Consider the following 17,089-nt stretch of genomic DNA (forward strand, 5'->3'; position numbering starts at 1 on the left):
GGTATTTTTCATGCTACAGCATGTGGCTGCAGAAGGAAAGTCCTCAGAAAGACCTTGCCAAGGTCGTGTGAGTCTGCCTCTGTGCCCCAAGGCAAGATCAACTCTACCTATGTCGTTTCTGCACTAATCTGTTTTCAAAGACCCTTAGGGATAGAGGTTATTCAACCTCTTCTTGGGTTTCTAACAAGAAAAACATAACAGGCAAGAAGTGTGGCTTCCTCCCCCCTTGATGTCTGACCTAAATCTTCCTTGCCTCAGTATTTACCCTGCCGTTGCTGTTCTCTGTGAGAAAACCATTCCCTTCCTGTTCCTAGCCGCCTGTTTGAAGGCTGCTGCGGTGTCTCGCCTCGCTGCTGCTCGTGGATCAATGAAAACCCACTGGGATGGCTGTGCTCCTGTGCAACAGATGTGTCACCTCTGGGCTCGCTCTTTGCAAACATCCATTTTTGTCTCTAAACAGGGTGTCCAGAACAACAGAGCTGTGATGAAAATCAGCCCTGTACAGTAAGGTCCTGTTCTTATTTGAATAAGATTCATGGAGAACCTTGCCCAGTTGAGGATGCTAACATTAAACCTTCAAGGCCTCTGAGAACAGCATATCCTGTTCGATTGGGCAAGATTTCTCCCAGGTGTGCTTTTTGTTTTGAAGTAGGATAGCAGGATTTCCACCCCTTTATATGGACAGCTGCTTCTGTTTTCTAGCTTCAGCTGTGAAGGTGCTTTAAACATTTAAGTTTAAAGTTGGATGGCTTAGTACTTGTGAAACAGTCTAGGCTGTTCAGCTTCGTAAGATTTAAGACTGACTTTCTGGTTTTGTGTCCTGAATGTGGGAGGAAGGCTCTTTGCTTTGCCTGGAAGCCATTTCACACTTAAACCAGTCCCTACTGAGAAGGTGAATTGCCGGCTTGACTCTCCCTTCATTGAAGTTGCGCCAGCTGAGAGTTGTGTACTCTCTGACAGCCTCTTCTTGTGCGTGACAGCATTATTTTGGGACCTGCCCTGATGGCCATTTTGAGTGGCAGCGCTTCGAAGTGTGATGGAAATACCTGTTGGTGGAGAGAAGGGAGGAGAAGAGGCCAAAGGAAGGTTGGGAGCCCTGCTGCAGGAACTGGCAGGGCATTTGGCTGAGGGAAGGAGACTACCAGGGACAGCACAGCCAGCCTGGAGGATAGCTAGACTAAAATCCTGCAAGGTAAAGTCTTTCTGGCCTCGTAGGCCAGCCCCAGGCAAGCCACTTTTTTGGACTTCAAGGAAAGATTGTGAAGAACTGGCTGCGCAAAATAAAATGTATCTTAACCTGGAACATAAAACACCCAGTTCTGTAAAAATACCCCGGTCTGAGTAGCTGAAGGCCTGGAACTCAGCTTGACAAATCAATAACCTGTAGCTTTGAGTAATTATGCAATAAGGCCACCGCTCCCTTCCACGGGGAGGCACGAAGCAGGTCAGAAACTCCGCACACCAGTACAGCGACAGCAGAGCTTCCAGCAAAAGCACTGGCTGCGGTCCCTGGGCAGCCCTGCTTAGGGAAGAAATACATCCACAGGCACCAGTCCTCCTGCCTGCTGCTGGGACCGCTCGCCAGCGATGACATCTCAAATATGTTTTAATAACCAGCGGCTGTTAATAAGCGCTAGCTCCTCCGCCGGCTTTAGATGCATCTCTTTAAGTTTAAACAGGATTAGATAAGGTAGGGAGATTATTAAATACCCAAATGAACATTAAGCAGATATATTGGAGGCTTAACAACTCTGCAGCAGATTGTTAAATTGCTCTAAATATTTCCCTGCTAGTCTGGGGGTATTTAATTAAAACAACCCCTCTAGTCCTCCGTAATGTGCCTAGCAGGCCTGCGAGCCCCGTGTAGGGCGGGACCCTAATTGGCAGCGTTACCACCAAGCTGAGCTCTGCTCGAGGACAATTAAAAAAAACAAGAGCCCCCCCTCCCCTCCCCACCCCAGCAACCACCCCGAGCCCCTCTAATTAGCGTGAGAAATGACGACAAAACAACTCCGAGTGTCTCCAGTGACAGGTGCACAAATAACAAGGCTGATGAAAGATTTTGCAATTAAGATTGCGCTATGAAGATTAATGGGATATTTTCATAAACTGATGTAAGATTGCCTATAACCCAGTCGCCTTCACGTAGCTCCATCTCCTTCTGCCCAACCCTTCCATAGCTTTTTTTTTCCCCCCCCGTTTTCCCCCCCTACGCAAGCTTTTCCTGGTTTGTGTGGGGTTTTTGTCCCCAGCCTGGTTTCAGGTTCCTGATGTTTCTGAGCGTTTTTCTTCTCTTCCTTAGGCTGGTGTTGTCCAAACCTGTTCCGTTTAAACTTTCTGGGTGGGGGTGTCCCCATTGCAGGGTAGTGGATGAGGTGTAGGTATTTCCAAGCTCTGCTGCTGCTCTTGTTGCTGCACTGGGCAAGAGGAACTGGGGCTTGTCGTGTTGTCTTTCTAGCTTGGTTTTCCAAGCTGGTGACGTTCCTACCATTTTGCTGGGCGATTACCTCCCCATTCATTTACTTTTTGGGTTTCTTTGGAGCCGTTTGACAGTTTTCCAAGGATGGTCTTGGAAATGATCATGGTCATGGTCTCAAGTTTCTACTAACTGCCTGGAAACGCGTGGCTGGGTAGCAAAGGGGGGCGTTTAGCACCCTGCAGGGGCAGGATGTGCAGCGTGCCATCGACCTTTATCACCGCCCCGAGGACCCAGCTGTGCAGTTCTGCCCCTAGCACCACGCGTGCGCATTGTTTTCCAGGGTCACGCTGTTGGGAAGAGGCACAGGCAGCGTTTCCCCTGAGCATACCAGGGGTCCTGGTAGCCCAGATTGACTGTGATATGAGAAGTTTGATAGGAAGCATTAAACTGGTAAAGAATTACACCGAGAGCTGGGCCAGACCCCCCTCCTCATGCCCTATTCGAAGATGCACCCACTGCCCAGCCCTGCTCTGTTCCCAGAGAGGTTTGCCCGTTGCTGCTGTCATTGCTACTTCATTATTCCTAATTGCCTGCTACTCTCGATATCTCCAAGCCAGGCTATTACACAGGGAATTTACATTTTTAATCTAGTGAGAGCAGTGATTGGACACACAGCCTCCGGCCCTGCTTTCCTTCCTCGCTCAATTGCCGCGCTGCACCAGGTTTGATGTCCGGCTTTGCAGACTGTCTGCGCTTGCTGGCTGCCCCCCTCTCTCTCCTGCTTTTCCTTCCTGACCTCGTCCTCAGCCCAGCCGGGGGCTTTGTGCTGTGACTTTTCCTGCAAGACCTCGGAGGGCAGGATCTGCTCCATCACTGCTCGCTTTTTCCACTGCCACGCGTGTGTCTTATGGTGTGCTAGAAGAGATGCCTGCCCAAATGGGCAGCCCCTGGACTACCCAGAGCCCTCTCACCAGCTGGACCAGCCGCGTGTTTCAGCCACTTCTCTGTGTGCAGAGTATGCTGTGTGCTCCACGCTCTGATGCCCTTTTTATAGGGTCCACGTGAAAAAAAAACCCGGACCAGCAAAAGGCAGGGGGATGCCAGGCTGAAGGAAGAGGTAATTGCTGGTGACACAGAAATGTAGCTCTTCCTGAGCACGGTCTCTGTCTGACAACGTTCCACTCACCGAAGCAAACAAGCCAAAACGAGGTCTTTCTGTCTCTTGTCCGTGAGCCTTTTTGACTTGATATCTCATTGTCTCCGCTTTTCTTTTAATTGCTCAGCTGTTGTCCTATTAGTGTCATTGCTTGGCACAGCACAGGGCTTGTAGCTGAAATATTCTGGCTGTGTTATGTGGGGTGTCAGCCTGGATAAATACAGCGGTTCTTCCCATTCTCACTCATCTCTTTTCCCTCCTCTTCCCCAGCACCACGATGCTGCAAACAGCTGACAAAGTTAAAGCTGCCAGAGACTTCCCGGGCTCCTTGCTGACTCTTCTGTCCTGCGACGTCCCCTGGTGTGTCAGCTCCTGGCAGAAAGCTCGTTAGCTGGCTCCATAACGAGCCTGCGTTGGGGGAAGTCTCAACCTTGTTAGATTCTTGCCTGGACCACCAACACCCTCTGAGTGGCTAGTGTGCTGCAGTAGCCCTGGCAGCCAGGTAGCTTGCCTTTTTCTCTCTGCTCTTGGTGTCCTGGTGCTGCTGGGTGTGTAGGGCGAGGATGGGAAGGCAGCGGGGTTCAGATGTCCTAGCAGTGGATCACCCAGTCCCTACAGGACAAGGGAGCAGGACGTGATGTGTGTGAGGCTTTCAAGCTCTTTTTGCTTTAAATGAAAAGCTTGCCTGAAACAAAAGATGCAGTTCTGAGGGTGCCCAAATTATTCAGCAAACCCCAAAGTCTTTATTGCCTGACCCAGAGCCCTGGCAGGCCTCTCTCCTTGTTTTCTTTGCTGGGAGTTAAGTGCACAGCCGCCAAGTGACGCCAGCGGGGGGGATGCCAGTTTTTGTCTGAGGCAACTGAGCCGTGACCTTCTGCCGAGGAGAAAATACCACTGGTCCCGGAGTTTGGGGGTAAAGGGGAGCTGCGTGCCTCTGAAATGAATATCGCTGAGTATGCTGGGCTGAGCAAAATGCTCTTCCTTGGGGTTTGTTTCTTGGCAGTGCGACTGCTGTTCTGGGTTTGTGTTGTGTGTCTTGTAGGGGAAGGCATGAGGCTCCTGGGGGGCTCCCATCGCAGCCCTTCGCTCCTGTTCCTAAGCCTTGTGTTCATAAACATCTGTGGCATTGCCAAGTCCATTGCTGCAGGCCTCTTCCCTTGTCTCCCAGGGGCTCCCCAGGGTGGTAGAGGCTTTGTGCTACCACCAAACATCTCCTTAGGCTTTGATCAGGCTCCCCTGACCATCAGCCTGGCCAGCAGGTCTCTTCCACGCCTGGTCTGGTGTCTGCCCTGCTGTGTGTGCACAGCTCCGTGCCCTGCCTCACCAGTGCTCCTCGGTGTCCTGGACTACGAAACCCTCTGCTCCACGGCTGTCCCATCCCCTGTGCCTCGTGTCCCTGCTGAACTCTACCTCTTTCTCCTTCCTTCTCAGGCCGAGGTTGCTCAGGCTGCTCGTCTCACACGGAGAGCACCACAGGGAGGACGAGGGCTCAGCAGGTGACCGGACTTCGCCGCCAACTCTGCACCACAAGGTAGGAAATGGCTCTTGCCAAAAGCTGCACTGAAATGCTTTCCTGTGTCCTGGAAGAAGCACAGATGGTGCCAAGCTGAGGCTGCCAAGGAGCAAGTCCTGTTGTCCTCGTCACCCGTGGTTCTGCTGTGACCTCTGTCACTTGCTCCCCCTTTGCCTTGGAGAGCTTAGAGGAATGTGGTTGTGCCTCCCTGCTCTGTAGAGAGGTGGGGGCTCCAAATAGACATGTGCTGACCCAAAAGGCTCCCATTCTGTTGGGGGATGCAACAGTACGGCCTCAGGGACCCCTTCTGCACGTACAGCCTGGATGAGACAGGTCCTGAGGAGCAAGCAGGATGTGGTCCTGCCAGGAAAGATGCTTTGAAACGAGCAAACACGTGGGCAGGGTGAGGATTTGTGTTGTAGGGCAGATTTAATTCCTGGTATTTTATAGCCTGGGAGCCTGACTTGTACAGATGTGTTTTTACTATCCCCTCCCATCTTAATAGCTATTTTATAAATATTATTACGAAGAAGTCTTGGTGGTAATGCTAAAGTAAAGCTGGGCTTTGTTTTATCTGAGTAGTGCTTGCTTCCAGCTTGGGATAAGGGCTGTAACACCACAGAAAGAAGCTGAGCTGGAACAAAAGGAAATCTATTCATTAACTTAAATCGTAGTAATTTTAGCATGACCCAAGAGGAGCCTGGTGAATCTAACCCTCTATTTTCCCACATCCATCCTAGCAAGTGCCTTTCTTTCTAGCTGAGGTTTGAGAGCTGACTCACTTCTAGACTGGAGTGAAATCTGGGGTGGATTTTTCTTCTATAAGATTAAAGCCGACGCTGTTACAACAATTGCAGTGGAAAGAGAAATGATTGTCATTGTCGATTTTGATGTGTAAAGGCTGAATTTAAGCTGTCCACTTACCAGTTGCCTAGTTATCAGATTTATTTTTGTTACGCTTAGTTACAGATCTCTGTAGTTGCTGCTGCCCGCCCTGGGTGGGAATTGATGCTTGATCCCTCCTAACGTTAGCGACTGTCTTTTAGGGACACGGCCTTGGGTTTTGTGGGGAAGATGAGAGGTCAAACCAGGTTTGCTGAGACTTGCAGGAGGAGAGGTGCAAGTGACTGTTTGGGGCAGGTAATGGTTGGGTAAGGAGTCCTGGCTCCTGGCCTCTCGTGGTGTGAGCAGCCTTTCTAAGAGACCCCGGACCTTTTCACCACCAAGGGTCAAAGGCAGAGCTCAACTTCCCTTGGCAGGTTTTTATTGCAGGGTTGTAGGTTGTTTTTTCCCTAATTTGCAGAAGCAGCCACAGATTTAAGAGGTGAGTGGAACATCTCGGAAGGAGAGAAGGGGGATCTCTGGGGGCAGAGGGATGCAGGATGTCACAGGTCCCTCTGCTTTTTGCCTGCTTTCTTTATCTCAGTCTCCCAGTCTGTAAAATGGGGGTAAGGAGGTTGATTACTTATGTAAGAGCTACTGGCATGCGATATTTTGCGAAGGCTCTGAAAAACCTTCTGGATGGCGAAGCACAATGGGAGCACAGACAGCCTCATCACTCAGACAGCAAACTCCTACGTGTGAAAACGTGAGCCGGGAGTTTGACGTATCTGCTACCCAAATGCTAGCAGGTGATGAGCAGATGGGGCCGCCGGGCGCTTGTCTGAGGTCTGTCTGAGCAGAAGGCGGAGGGGGAGTGGGGATCCGAGCGCCGGGGATGTTTTTTTTTTTTTCTTTTTGTGTGTTGTCGATAGCTGACACGTGGTTCTCACCAAACGTGTAAAAATAGAAGCCGTTGGCTTCCGTGGGGCCGTGGCACGGCGCTGCGTTATCTGGGCGTTTAGATGTCACGCTCTCCCGGTTATTTATAGGCAGCAGGCAAAGCCTGGGAGAAGGACGGGAGCTGCAAAACGTGGGAGGCCTTTCTCCTGGTGGTTTTGGGCCACGGCGGTGCCTGCTGGGCTGCGAGGAGCAGGGCAGGGCAGCTCGCCCCTCTCACTCCGCTCTCCAAACGAGCAGAGGGGGAGGCTCTTCCCCAGGGCTTCTCCTGATGCTATCTCCGTTGGTTCTGCAGCGACCAGCGTTGGGAGGGGGAAATCAGACTTCAGAGGGGCTCACTGTCACGGTTTGGGTTTAGGGAGTGGGATTCTGCTTTTCTTTGGGCAAGCTGGTGGAGCAGCACATGTACCAGAAGGTTGTGTCTTGCTGCACAGATAGGTTAGCGTGTACCAGAAGGTTATGTCTTGTTGCAGTTGGAGTCCTTTATCTGATGGCTTCTCTCTGCACCCTGCATGGTTCCAGTCTTCTTTCACTGTGCAACCTCCTGTGCATTTATTCTTGAAATCCCAGCACCGTCCTTGTGATGTTAGGGAACTGGGTATCGAGAGGAACGGCTTTGAAACTCACAACCCCAAAATGAGGTCGCCACCACAGTTTATTCTCTTTTCCTGAGGCCTCAGAGCCGTGCATGTGCCTGAGCTTTTGCTCCTCTGCCCCAGAGCATCCTCAGGAGGAGCTGGTGGCACGCAAAGAGCCAAAACACGTGGGCTGTGCTCACAAATCCAGCCTTGAGCTTGCGGGGAATCAAACGGTGAAATATGGGTGGCTGGGGGGATTGTCCCCTCCAGACTGCCCCGGGGGCATCGACACCCTCCCTTTCCATCCTCACGGCAGCATTTAGTGGCAGTTGTGAGCTGGGGGGAAATAGATGCCTGCTGGTAACGTGCCAGAGGGGCCAGCACACCTGGTGGTGGCTGGAGGAGGAGGCGAGTGATTACAGCCGAAGAGGTCGTAGAGCGCCGTAATCCCGAGCAGCAACATTATGATTCATCATTCCTGATGTAATGTCATCTGTTTAATAAAGCTGTAATTCACCCCGTGCTCGCTTTTAATGGGGCTATTTAAGTAATGGCATTGGGTTTTCTCCTTCCCAACCTCCCCCCACACCCATACTAAGTAGGGCTTGGACGGAGCACTTGAAAAGAGCTATTGGAGTTGAAGACTTTTTTTTTATATTTACAATATCTTTCAGGTCGCAGCTGAATGGGGCATTATTTATGTCAAATCGCTACTTTCCCTGAAATATGGGGAGAAGGAAAGCCAACAGCTGGATATGGTAATGAGTAAATAAACCATGTGTCTCTTTAATGATAGGGACATGAATTTGTGCCGCATGGGGAAATGGCCGCTGATAAGATGTCTGGCTGGAGCTGACCACAGAGCAAGGGCACCCCAAAATTTATGTCACCCTTGGCAGCTTGCTGGGAAGAACGATGCTCGGATGTTGCAGGGGTGGAACGGGGCTGGGTTCAGGGCTGGCTTTGCCATCTGCTCCCTGCGGCGTGTGGGCCACGTGCAGACACAGCAGCACTTGCTACCTCTGGCTCGGGGGTACAGGGGGATACTTCCTGTGAAAACTGGGATCCCGAAGCTGTGGTTTCTGTGGCTGTGGTTCTCAAACTCAAGGCCGGAGGAGGGTTGCTTAAAAGCAGAATCCAAAGGGGTCATTTTGGAAAGAGGAGGTGGCAATGGGAGTTCTGGTGGCTGAGGATCCCTCTGGCTGCGTGCTGGACAGACAGATCCTGTGTCAGAGCAGATCCACCACGGGGTAAGCGTTGAGACACAGCCACGTGGGGCTGTTTCTCTTGAAGCCCCTTATGCCTGGCTTTCAGAGAAATTGGATTTGCCAGTGTGGATGGATAGCTTCAGATGTACTCCTCTCTTCTTGACGGTGGCCACGAGCAGATGCTTTGGGAGTGGGAAGGACCAACCCCTCCCCGTGTGCCCACCTGGCTTTTAGCAGCTCTTGATGGAGGGACTTCCCGAAATAAAGGAGTCTCTTAATGTCAAAACCAGACTTGGCTTCCTGCACGAGAATCATTTAACCTTTGGAAATTCATTTGTATGTATTCACCGTGCAGTTGGTTTATTGGAAAGCAACAAGCCATCCCTGCCCTCTGCTATAGTCCTTCTGAAAGAGAACCAGGTCTGAAACTTGTTACAGCTTCTTTTAATATGCTTTGAGAGTTAAAGCTGTTAAAATTTGCACCGTGGCACCCACAGGCTGCGTGGCTGGGAGGCACACACAAAGGCCAAACGTGCTTCGTTGAGATCTCACTGTTTTGTCCAATCTCTTATTTTTTGCCCATTTGAGTGAGCGAGGTCATTGGTTTTTAAAAAGTCACAAAACAAAAATAACCCAAACCCCTCAGGGTTCTCGTGGCTAGCTGCACTTTGTGTTTCTCCCCAGACTTTGGACATAAACAGCAGGGAGTTCCCAGCACTCTCTCCTCTTATCGCACCAGGAGTAAGAAAGGAAACTATTAAGGAAACTTGGAGAGGGGGAAAAAAAAAAAAAGGAACCCTAAAATACCCCGTGCTTAAAGCAGTTTCTACTTGTGTCCCATCCGGAGGCCATGAATCATGGTGGGATTAGGAGGCGGCCAGGAAAGGCGAGGGGAGGAAGGGGGGTCCTGTCCCGGGAGCACGGTGGCACGTTTAGGGTTGGGCGTCCCGTGCAGCTCCCGTGGGGGCTGCATCCTGTTTGCAGCGTGGGATCTGGTGCTGCGGGGCCCTGAAAGGAAGGTCGGGGCCATGCGAGGACACTTGGCCTCTCAGGGAGGCTGCGGAGGTGAGAGGATGCCTGGAGGAAGGGCACGGGGTGCGCTGCGCCTGGGGACGGCGCGGCTGGGGCAGGGCCTGGCTCTGCCCTTCCCTTCCCTTCCTTCCTTCTGCTGGTCCTCACCTGCAGGATGGGGATCGTGGCTCTCATTCCCTTTTAGAGGACTTCAGGACTGAAGCACTCAATGGCTGAGCCCTTGGTAGGGGCTGACTGTTGGCACTTTCCCTGGGGACATCTAGGACACCTGCACCGATGCCAGATGCCACCCAACTCCTCCTGTTGTCTTGGTTTGGGCTGGCCTTCCTCCCTCCAAGCCTATATAAGCATGAATGCCTTTTGTGCGGTGAAGGGAAATCATTTCTGCCTTTTTATGTCTTTACCGTCACCCGAGGAGCCCTCGCAGCAAGCTACCAGCCTTGTGCTCCCGTGGCTTCGAGCGCGTTCCAGGTGGGAACTGGAAGCAGAACGGCTCCCCTAAACCAAACACCAAAAATCACATCTCGTGAAATCCGTGGGTAAATCATAACGTCATCCGCCAGATCAGCGGAGAAGGATAAACCTGCCACTTACAGCTGTTCGAGGCAATAAAAAGGGCCCGGAAAGATGAGCCCTGTGTTGCCAGGCAGGCCCAGGAGCGTGGCATCGCTGTGTGCCGGGGGCTCCCCGCCTTCCCGGGAGGCTGGAAGGGGTTAAGGCTGGAGCCGAGCGCTCGGCTTGCTCTGTATTATGTCCAGGTGGCATGACGTGTGAACAGACGAAAGATAAAAATCGCAGCGGATAAAATCACAGAGGAAATGGCTCTGTCTGAGCCCGGATCACGACGCCTTGCGCTGACCCCGCAACCTGAGCTCCATCAGTCAAGTTGTCCTTCCCTTGACTTCTCACCCCCTGCTCTGCTGCTGCCGCTGCTCCATAAAGAAGGAGGCTGGCGGGAGGAGGGGAGACGCGGCTCAGCCTGATGACTAAGAGGGGCTGAGGACACGGGTCAAGTTCTTTCTGCCGGAGTCTGGAAGAGAAAGCTGTGAGCGCTCTACCAGACCCCGATATTAAACCATCTTCCCCCAAAAAAAGGAGCGAAGAGGAACTGGGAGGCGAGCAGCCGTCCTGCCTGGGCTGGAGGTGGTGGAGCAGAGCCAGGCTGCTGGCACAGAGCAGCAGCAAGGTTTTGGAGCCGTGAGGTGCACGGCTCATCTCTTTGCTGCTCTCCCTTTCGGCCCATCCCAGCCTGGAGGTGAGGGCCGGCCACGTGCCCTCGTGCAAGGGCATCCCTGTGCCCTCTGTGCACGAGAAACTAAAACCCTCGAAGACGTCCTCAGCTCTTCCCCGTGGGCATCTCAGGGGGGAATGAAAATCCTCATTCTCCTTGTTTATCCGGGACAGGTGGCACCGGTGACAGGAACGAAGCGTGCCACCGCAGCTGGGGGAAGAGGCGCGCTCGGAGCTGGATCGCGCCGCGCTCAGAGCAGCGATGTTTGCTGCAAGGGCTGGAGGACGCTGGAATTTGCTCCCTCTGCCTGATCCAAAAGAGCCTCTGATGCTGGGGAAGGCCTTCTGGGCTCGCTGCAGAAGACATCTGTTTTACGGGGTTTGTAGGACTGGGCTCAGCTCAGCCTTCCCAGAACTGGGAAGGGCTGGGGAGAGGTTCCCAGCGGTAGCTGGCTAAGTTCCCCCGCTGTAATTATCTCCTGCAGTCCTGGGATTTGAGAGCGTTACCAATGACACTCAGCTAGGGCAGTATGAAGGGGAAGGGAATTTTTAGGTGGTTGGGCTGTAAGTGGCCCCACGCATTTAAAACATATATGAAAGATGGGATTTGCCCTCTAGATCCCTGTATATTTTAGTCTAGCTTAACTCAGCCTGGTTTGATTAAAATTGACCTGGGGCTCATGGTGGAAGAGAAAGGCTCGTGGTGCCCTTTCCTTCCTGGAGAATTACTCCTCTGAGACCTGAGGGCAGTTGACCACCTCCTGCTTTATCACTGCTTGCTTGGAAGGCCGTGCAGTGGCAATGACAGGTGAACACCTTCAGACTCAGGCATGACCTGGTACAAGGAGGATCCACGTGTCCTTTAAAAACCCATTTAGAGCTTAATGAATTTCAGGGAGGGTGCCTCTCCCTGCTGTAAGGAAGGGCAGGGTGTGGGGAAGGGGTGCAAAGGTGTGTGTTGGTTAGAAAACGAGCTGCTGTGCCGTTCAACAGCACGTGTAGCAAGAGCAAGTGGGCTCCGAAAACTCAAGCAGTGGTTGAGAAGACTGGAGACCAGCTCCACGTCCTGACCCCGAGGGAGCAGTAACCTGACCTAACTTTTGGAGCACGATGCTGGTCTGTGCACTGCGCTGTGCGGATCGGGCAGCTGCATTTTGGGCTCCTGGCAGGCTCTGTAGATCATCTCGCGCTCAGCAAGCAGATGGGGAAGCCTGTCTGCACGTGTGTCTGCTCCTGGAGAGGCTGGAGAGCATCACCACTTCTCCTCCCCGGGGAAGGCAGCTCCGTGGCACGACCTCCCACCTGGGGAAATGAGATCAGCAAATGACTCCTAAGTAGCGTGTCCATCACTGTCAAATTGACCATGGATGTCAAGTGTGAATCGGCTGTCCCCGCAGCGCGGCCGGAGCCAGCCCCTTAGCTGGCTGAGTCAAGCTGTGCTGACTCCCCGTGATAGCATTTTAATGTGAGGGATGACAGGGGCCTCCCAGTTAATGCGCGCGGAGAGGTGACAGTTTTGAATGTCAGCCAAAGTGGAAGGCCTGCCTGGAATTTTGCAGGGAGGGAAGAGGACGGGCATGAAATCAGCACAGGCGAACGCCACTGCCGGCATCCTGGTGGTGCTGATGCCTTGCGCTCCCGAGAGCAGCCACCCGAGAGGTTTCCTCCACCCCAATCTCAAAGGATGACCCACCACGTCGCACCCAGCTCTTCCCAGGAGTTTCTTCAAGGTCTGCAAGGAAGGACTCCAGCCTGGAGCTCGCCGCTGCCCTCCTTGGAGGACTCCTGGGAGGTGGAAATGCTGATAGAAACCCCGTGCTGCTCTGGGCCACGCGGACGATAGGAGGTGGAGATAAGGTGGGAGCTGGGCTGGTGCCTGCCTGCCCTTACTGAAAGTGATCATTTGGGGGTATGAAGATGAGGCCTGGCCCTCGGGAGCTTGGCTGGCTGCCTGAACAGCCCCAAGGAAGGCACTCCTGGTGAGTAAAATCTGATGGTGAAGAGCATCTGAGCAATTCCTACACAGCTTGGTTGTGAGAGGGAGCAGAAGTCCCCTGATACTCGTCATGTAGATAAGAAAATAGCCAGTCCAGATCAGCCCAGCCCTAAAGAGCAAGTAGTCCTGTCCCCCTCCTCATGCCAGGCAGCTCGCCTTGCCGTGCCTCAGTTTCCCTCCCCTCAATGGAAGAAAAATCATCATTTCTTCACGGAGAAACGTTGGGAGAGAATAAATGGCTCCGGGGCTACGAGGTGCCCGAAGCCTGCAGGTGGGAGGCAGTCCTGAAAGGAGCCGAAAGCGGTGACAAGATACTGCACGCGGCCAGGAGCGAGGCTGGATTTATTAAAGGAAAAATGAGGGAGACGTCTGTGGTCAGCTTGATAAATCGTCTCCCCCTCGAAGCTGTATTTCTGTGTTATTGTTCGCCTGCAATGGGATCTTGACAAACTCTCCTCGGGCTCCGGGGCTAATTGCTGAGTTCACCAAGTTGCAGCTCTTCCGTGCTGGCGTCTGAGCTGGGGCTGGAACCAGGAACCAGGAGCGGGACTTTTTGGAAACACAGGACAGGACGGCACCAAAGGCCAGGCTGAGACAGCATCAGCACCCCAGGCAGCAAATTCTGGCTGTCCTTATTTCAAGGGATTCACCTCTAGCTCCTGCAGGTATGGGGACGAGGAGATGATGGAGGCTTTGCCCACCTCATGCTTGAACACAGTCCCAACTGGCTTTTGTCACTGGATATTGAGAGCTGCAGGACAGCCACAAAACACTGCAGATTTTGTCTCAAAACAGCCCCAAATTCCTCACAGGTGTGTTGAATTTCCATTCTATGTTAAAAAAAAAAAAAAAAGTAGTCCAAAGGAAACCCCAAAACCAGCTGTGCACCACCCAGCTCTCAGCACCCTGGTTTAGGTTGGCATTGGCTGTTTCTCTGACCAGGGGATGTCAGGCTGGTTCGAGGTGGATGCAGAAATAAAATGGTATCAGTGCTGAGTGAGAAAAGCCTGCTTCAAATAAGGGCACGCATATATCTAAAGTGGATTTCAAATTTCCCATTTCAATAATGCTGCCTTAGATGACTGGGCTTTGAAGTGGAGAAATGCTGGGCTTTGTTCAGCTCTTTCTTTTTTTTCCTCGGCAGCGCTTTGACCTCTGGGTCTCTCCTGGCTTTGACCTTCGCTCTTTTCCAGCGAGACAGCCTTGGAGGAATGCTGCAATTTGCAGGCTCTTAATCCCGATACGTCAGCCGCCAGGCTTGCATATCCTGAATTACTGACCCGTGTTGTCCAAGCCCCTGCTCGTCTGCGCTGCTCTTGGCTTCGTGCCTCTGTCTCTGGTAGTGCCGCAGGACCCCGGTAAGCTTGGGGTTTGGCCATCTCCTGTGGACCCAGCACCCAGGCAGCTTTCTTTGCTGCTCCAATCTCACCTGGTGGTGGCACGGAAAGGAGCACAGGGATGCTCTGACCCACGTGAAGCCCATTAAGGTCCACCAAGAAGGTGCCTCCCATCAGCTCGTGGCTTTTGCTAGAGGGCGACTTGCCAGCAGTCCCCACCGCCACGCAGGGCCCTGGTTTTCCTTCCCACCAGCTCATTTTGCACCCAATTCAGAGTCAGCGTGAGCTCCCAAAGTACGTGGGAGAAGACCTACATAGGCTGAGCTCCCGCTTGCTGCCTCCTCCACCAAAACCTGGGACCCGAGAGTGTTTGTTCCCCTCGGGCTGGGGCCAAGAGCTAACGCAGGGGAGAGATGTGTGCGGTCGTTTATCCTCCTCGTCGACAGATGGAATCCGACAGCTTCTTCCCTTATGCAGTCACAGACTCCACAGCTTGCATCTTTTCCCCTTTTCTGCCAGGAATAACTTTGGGGGAGGGAGGGCTTTAAAAAATGTTTCATTAATGCTTCTGGAAGTGTTTGGTGTGTGAAATACAAGAGCTATTTACAGTAACTTCTTCAGTGAACCCTGCAAAACAGGAATAATTTTGCAGCGTGCAAATTCCGCAGCCTTTTACTGTTTGGCTTTTATTTATTTTTTTGATGGCTTCTATGTTTTAAAGTTACGGCCTCGGGCTTTAGAAACCCGGTGTCTTTTTGGTCCAGGTGAATTATGAATCAGCCTTGAACTCCCTTCGGAGCCCTGAGTATTAATGTGTCCGTGCTGCGGGGGGTTAGGGACTTAACCGGCGGGTTCAGCAGGGAGCAGAGAGGGGACTCGAGGTCTCCAAGCGTTTAAAGCAGGCCACTATATTCTTGCCCTGCTAGACAGATGGGAGACAGTGAGGCCCGTGGACCTTGGAGAAATTAATGGGGCCCTCTGCAAAAACATCCCCTGCTCGGGGATGAAATGCTGTGGGGCTGCTCTTCTTTGTCCCTCGCCCTTAAAGCTGTCACCTCCTGCCCTCATCCCAATTTTCTGTGCTCCTTAACTTATTGAGTCACCTGCAGATCCTGAGCTTCTGGAAAAATAGATTTGCTGATGTCGCAGCCCTTCCTCTCCCCAGCATCCCAAGACTTCTTCTTCCTGCCTCCCCAGGCAGCCCTGCTGGCTTCAGGGTAGGATTTGCAATTTGTTGGTTTGTTGCCCTACAGTTGAGCGTGGCTCCTTGGCGAGTGTGAATCTTACAGATTTGTCCAGCTTCAAGAGAAAAAACAGTATTGGAGGATTGAAAGCCAAAAGGAAAGCCAGCATTTCATTGTGGCTAATTAACAGATATTTGATAGGAGACCAGCACTGATATCTTTGCTGATATTTAGCAATAAGTGCTGTCGCTGAAATGCCTCCTTTGAAATATAATTTTAATTGAATTTGAAGCAGGACGAATTTCGAGGTGCAGAAAGCTGAACTGCTCGGCTCCGAGAAATATTGCGGGTAGACATTTTGCTTTTGCAGAATTAAAACACTTCAGTGTGAGGAGCCTTCAGTCTGAAGGAGTCAGGAGCGATTTGAGAGGCATTTTGATGTTACCGAATTTGCATTTCTCCCTGGTTAGACACGCAGCCGGTGTGTGTGTGTGGCGCTGGAACACTTTTACCTGCTTCCACAGCAGATGAGTAGGTCACGCAGTCCTTTGATGAAAAGCCTGAGAATTTAAATAGACAAACTGGCAAGTTGTTTCATCTCTGGGTACTTTTGCCTGCCAGTGAAAGAATAATTTCTCACTTGCCCAGCTCGGTCTTTGACCAAGCCAAGAACTGAAGCTGGGTCTTCCGAGTCCTTGTCCGGTGTCCCATGACAAGATCCCTGTCTTTCCTCTTTGTTTGTGCTTTGTGATTAATCGCCCGAGTCTGCTGATATTATTTCTGTTCTGCTCCCTGACTGTATGAGTTGAAATTTTATAAACAGGCCATAGCAAATGCATGTGACATACAAAAATATGGGTATTCATCAAAGTAGCACAGCTGCTCCTGAAACAATGGTGCTAAGGAAGCCCATTCATACTAATTACAGTGCCACAAAGAATTGTGTTGCTAAATTTGCTGGCAGGTCCAAAAGATGTTTTGGCTTGACCTGAAACAGTCTCTTTTGGGGAAGAAAATTTTGGCGAGTTGAAACGTTTTCGTTTAACTCTGGAAGAAACATTTTGTTTTAAATCCCAAGCATTTGCTTTAAATAGAAATTAGAAGGTGGGCACTTTTGTTTTTTAAGTTGGAGTGGAACTTCTCCTTTTTTAGGAAAAAAAGCCCTTCACCACTGTTTGCTGAAATGGAATAAGTAGGTGACCTGTTTTAATGGGGCTGGGATGGTATTTTTGGCTTCTCCCAGATCTCAGCTCTTCAGCTGCTGAAGGCTCGCCTGATCCTCCTGCAGTCGCTCAGGACAAACACCCAGCAGGGAGGCTGGAGCTCGGAGGCTGCTCACCCTCTTGCTGCTCTGCTTTGCTTCCAGCCCCAAATGCTGAGCAGGTAACCCTGGTGCTGTGGGGAGGGCAGGGGAAATTCCTCTCCTACACAACACCAAGCCCCAAGGAAACTGGACGTAATTACCCTCCACTTAGCATTTCCACGCGCAACTCTGGTGGCACTCCAAGCAGACACTAATATTTTCCGTTCTGAAAATTAATGATTTTACTAAACGGGGACGTTCTGTTTAGAAAATCTGGAAACGCGTAATTGAGGTATCCAGCCCATTCCCCTTTTTGCCTTGTAATTATTGTTTGTTCATTATCACCCCGACTGA

At 51.8% G+C, this 17,089-nt stretch overlaps 1 protein-coding gene across 1 annotated transcript in view; it reads left to right on the plus strand.

The window, feature by feature from the left end:
• LOC137860735 (uncharacterized) overlaps positions 1-17,089 on the plus strand; it is a 106,940-nt gene that overhangs the window by 9,996 nt on the left and 79,855 nt on the right. Inside the window, exon 3 of the mRNA XM_068691340.1 lies at positions 5,007-5,106. Coding sequence (XP_068547441.1) covers positions 5,007-5,106 — 100 coding nt within the window. The remainder of the gene's footprint in view (positions 1-5,006; positions 5,107-17,089) is intronic.

This window comes from Anas acuta, chromosome 8 (assembly GCF_963932015.1).
Source record: "Anas acuta chromosome 8, bAnaAcu1.1, whole genome shotgun sequence".
Taxonomy (NCBI): domain Eukaryota; kingdom Metazoa; phylum Chordata; class Aves; order Anseriformes; family Anatidae; genus Anas; species Anas acuta.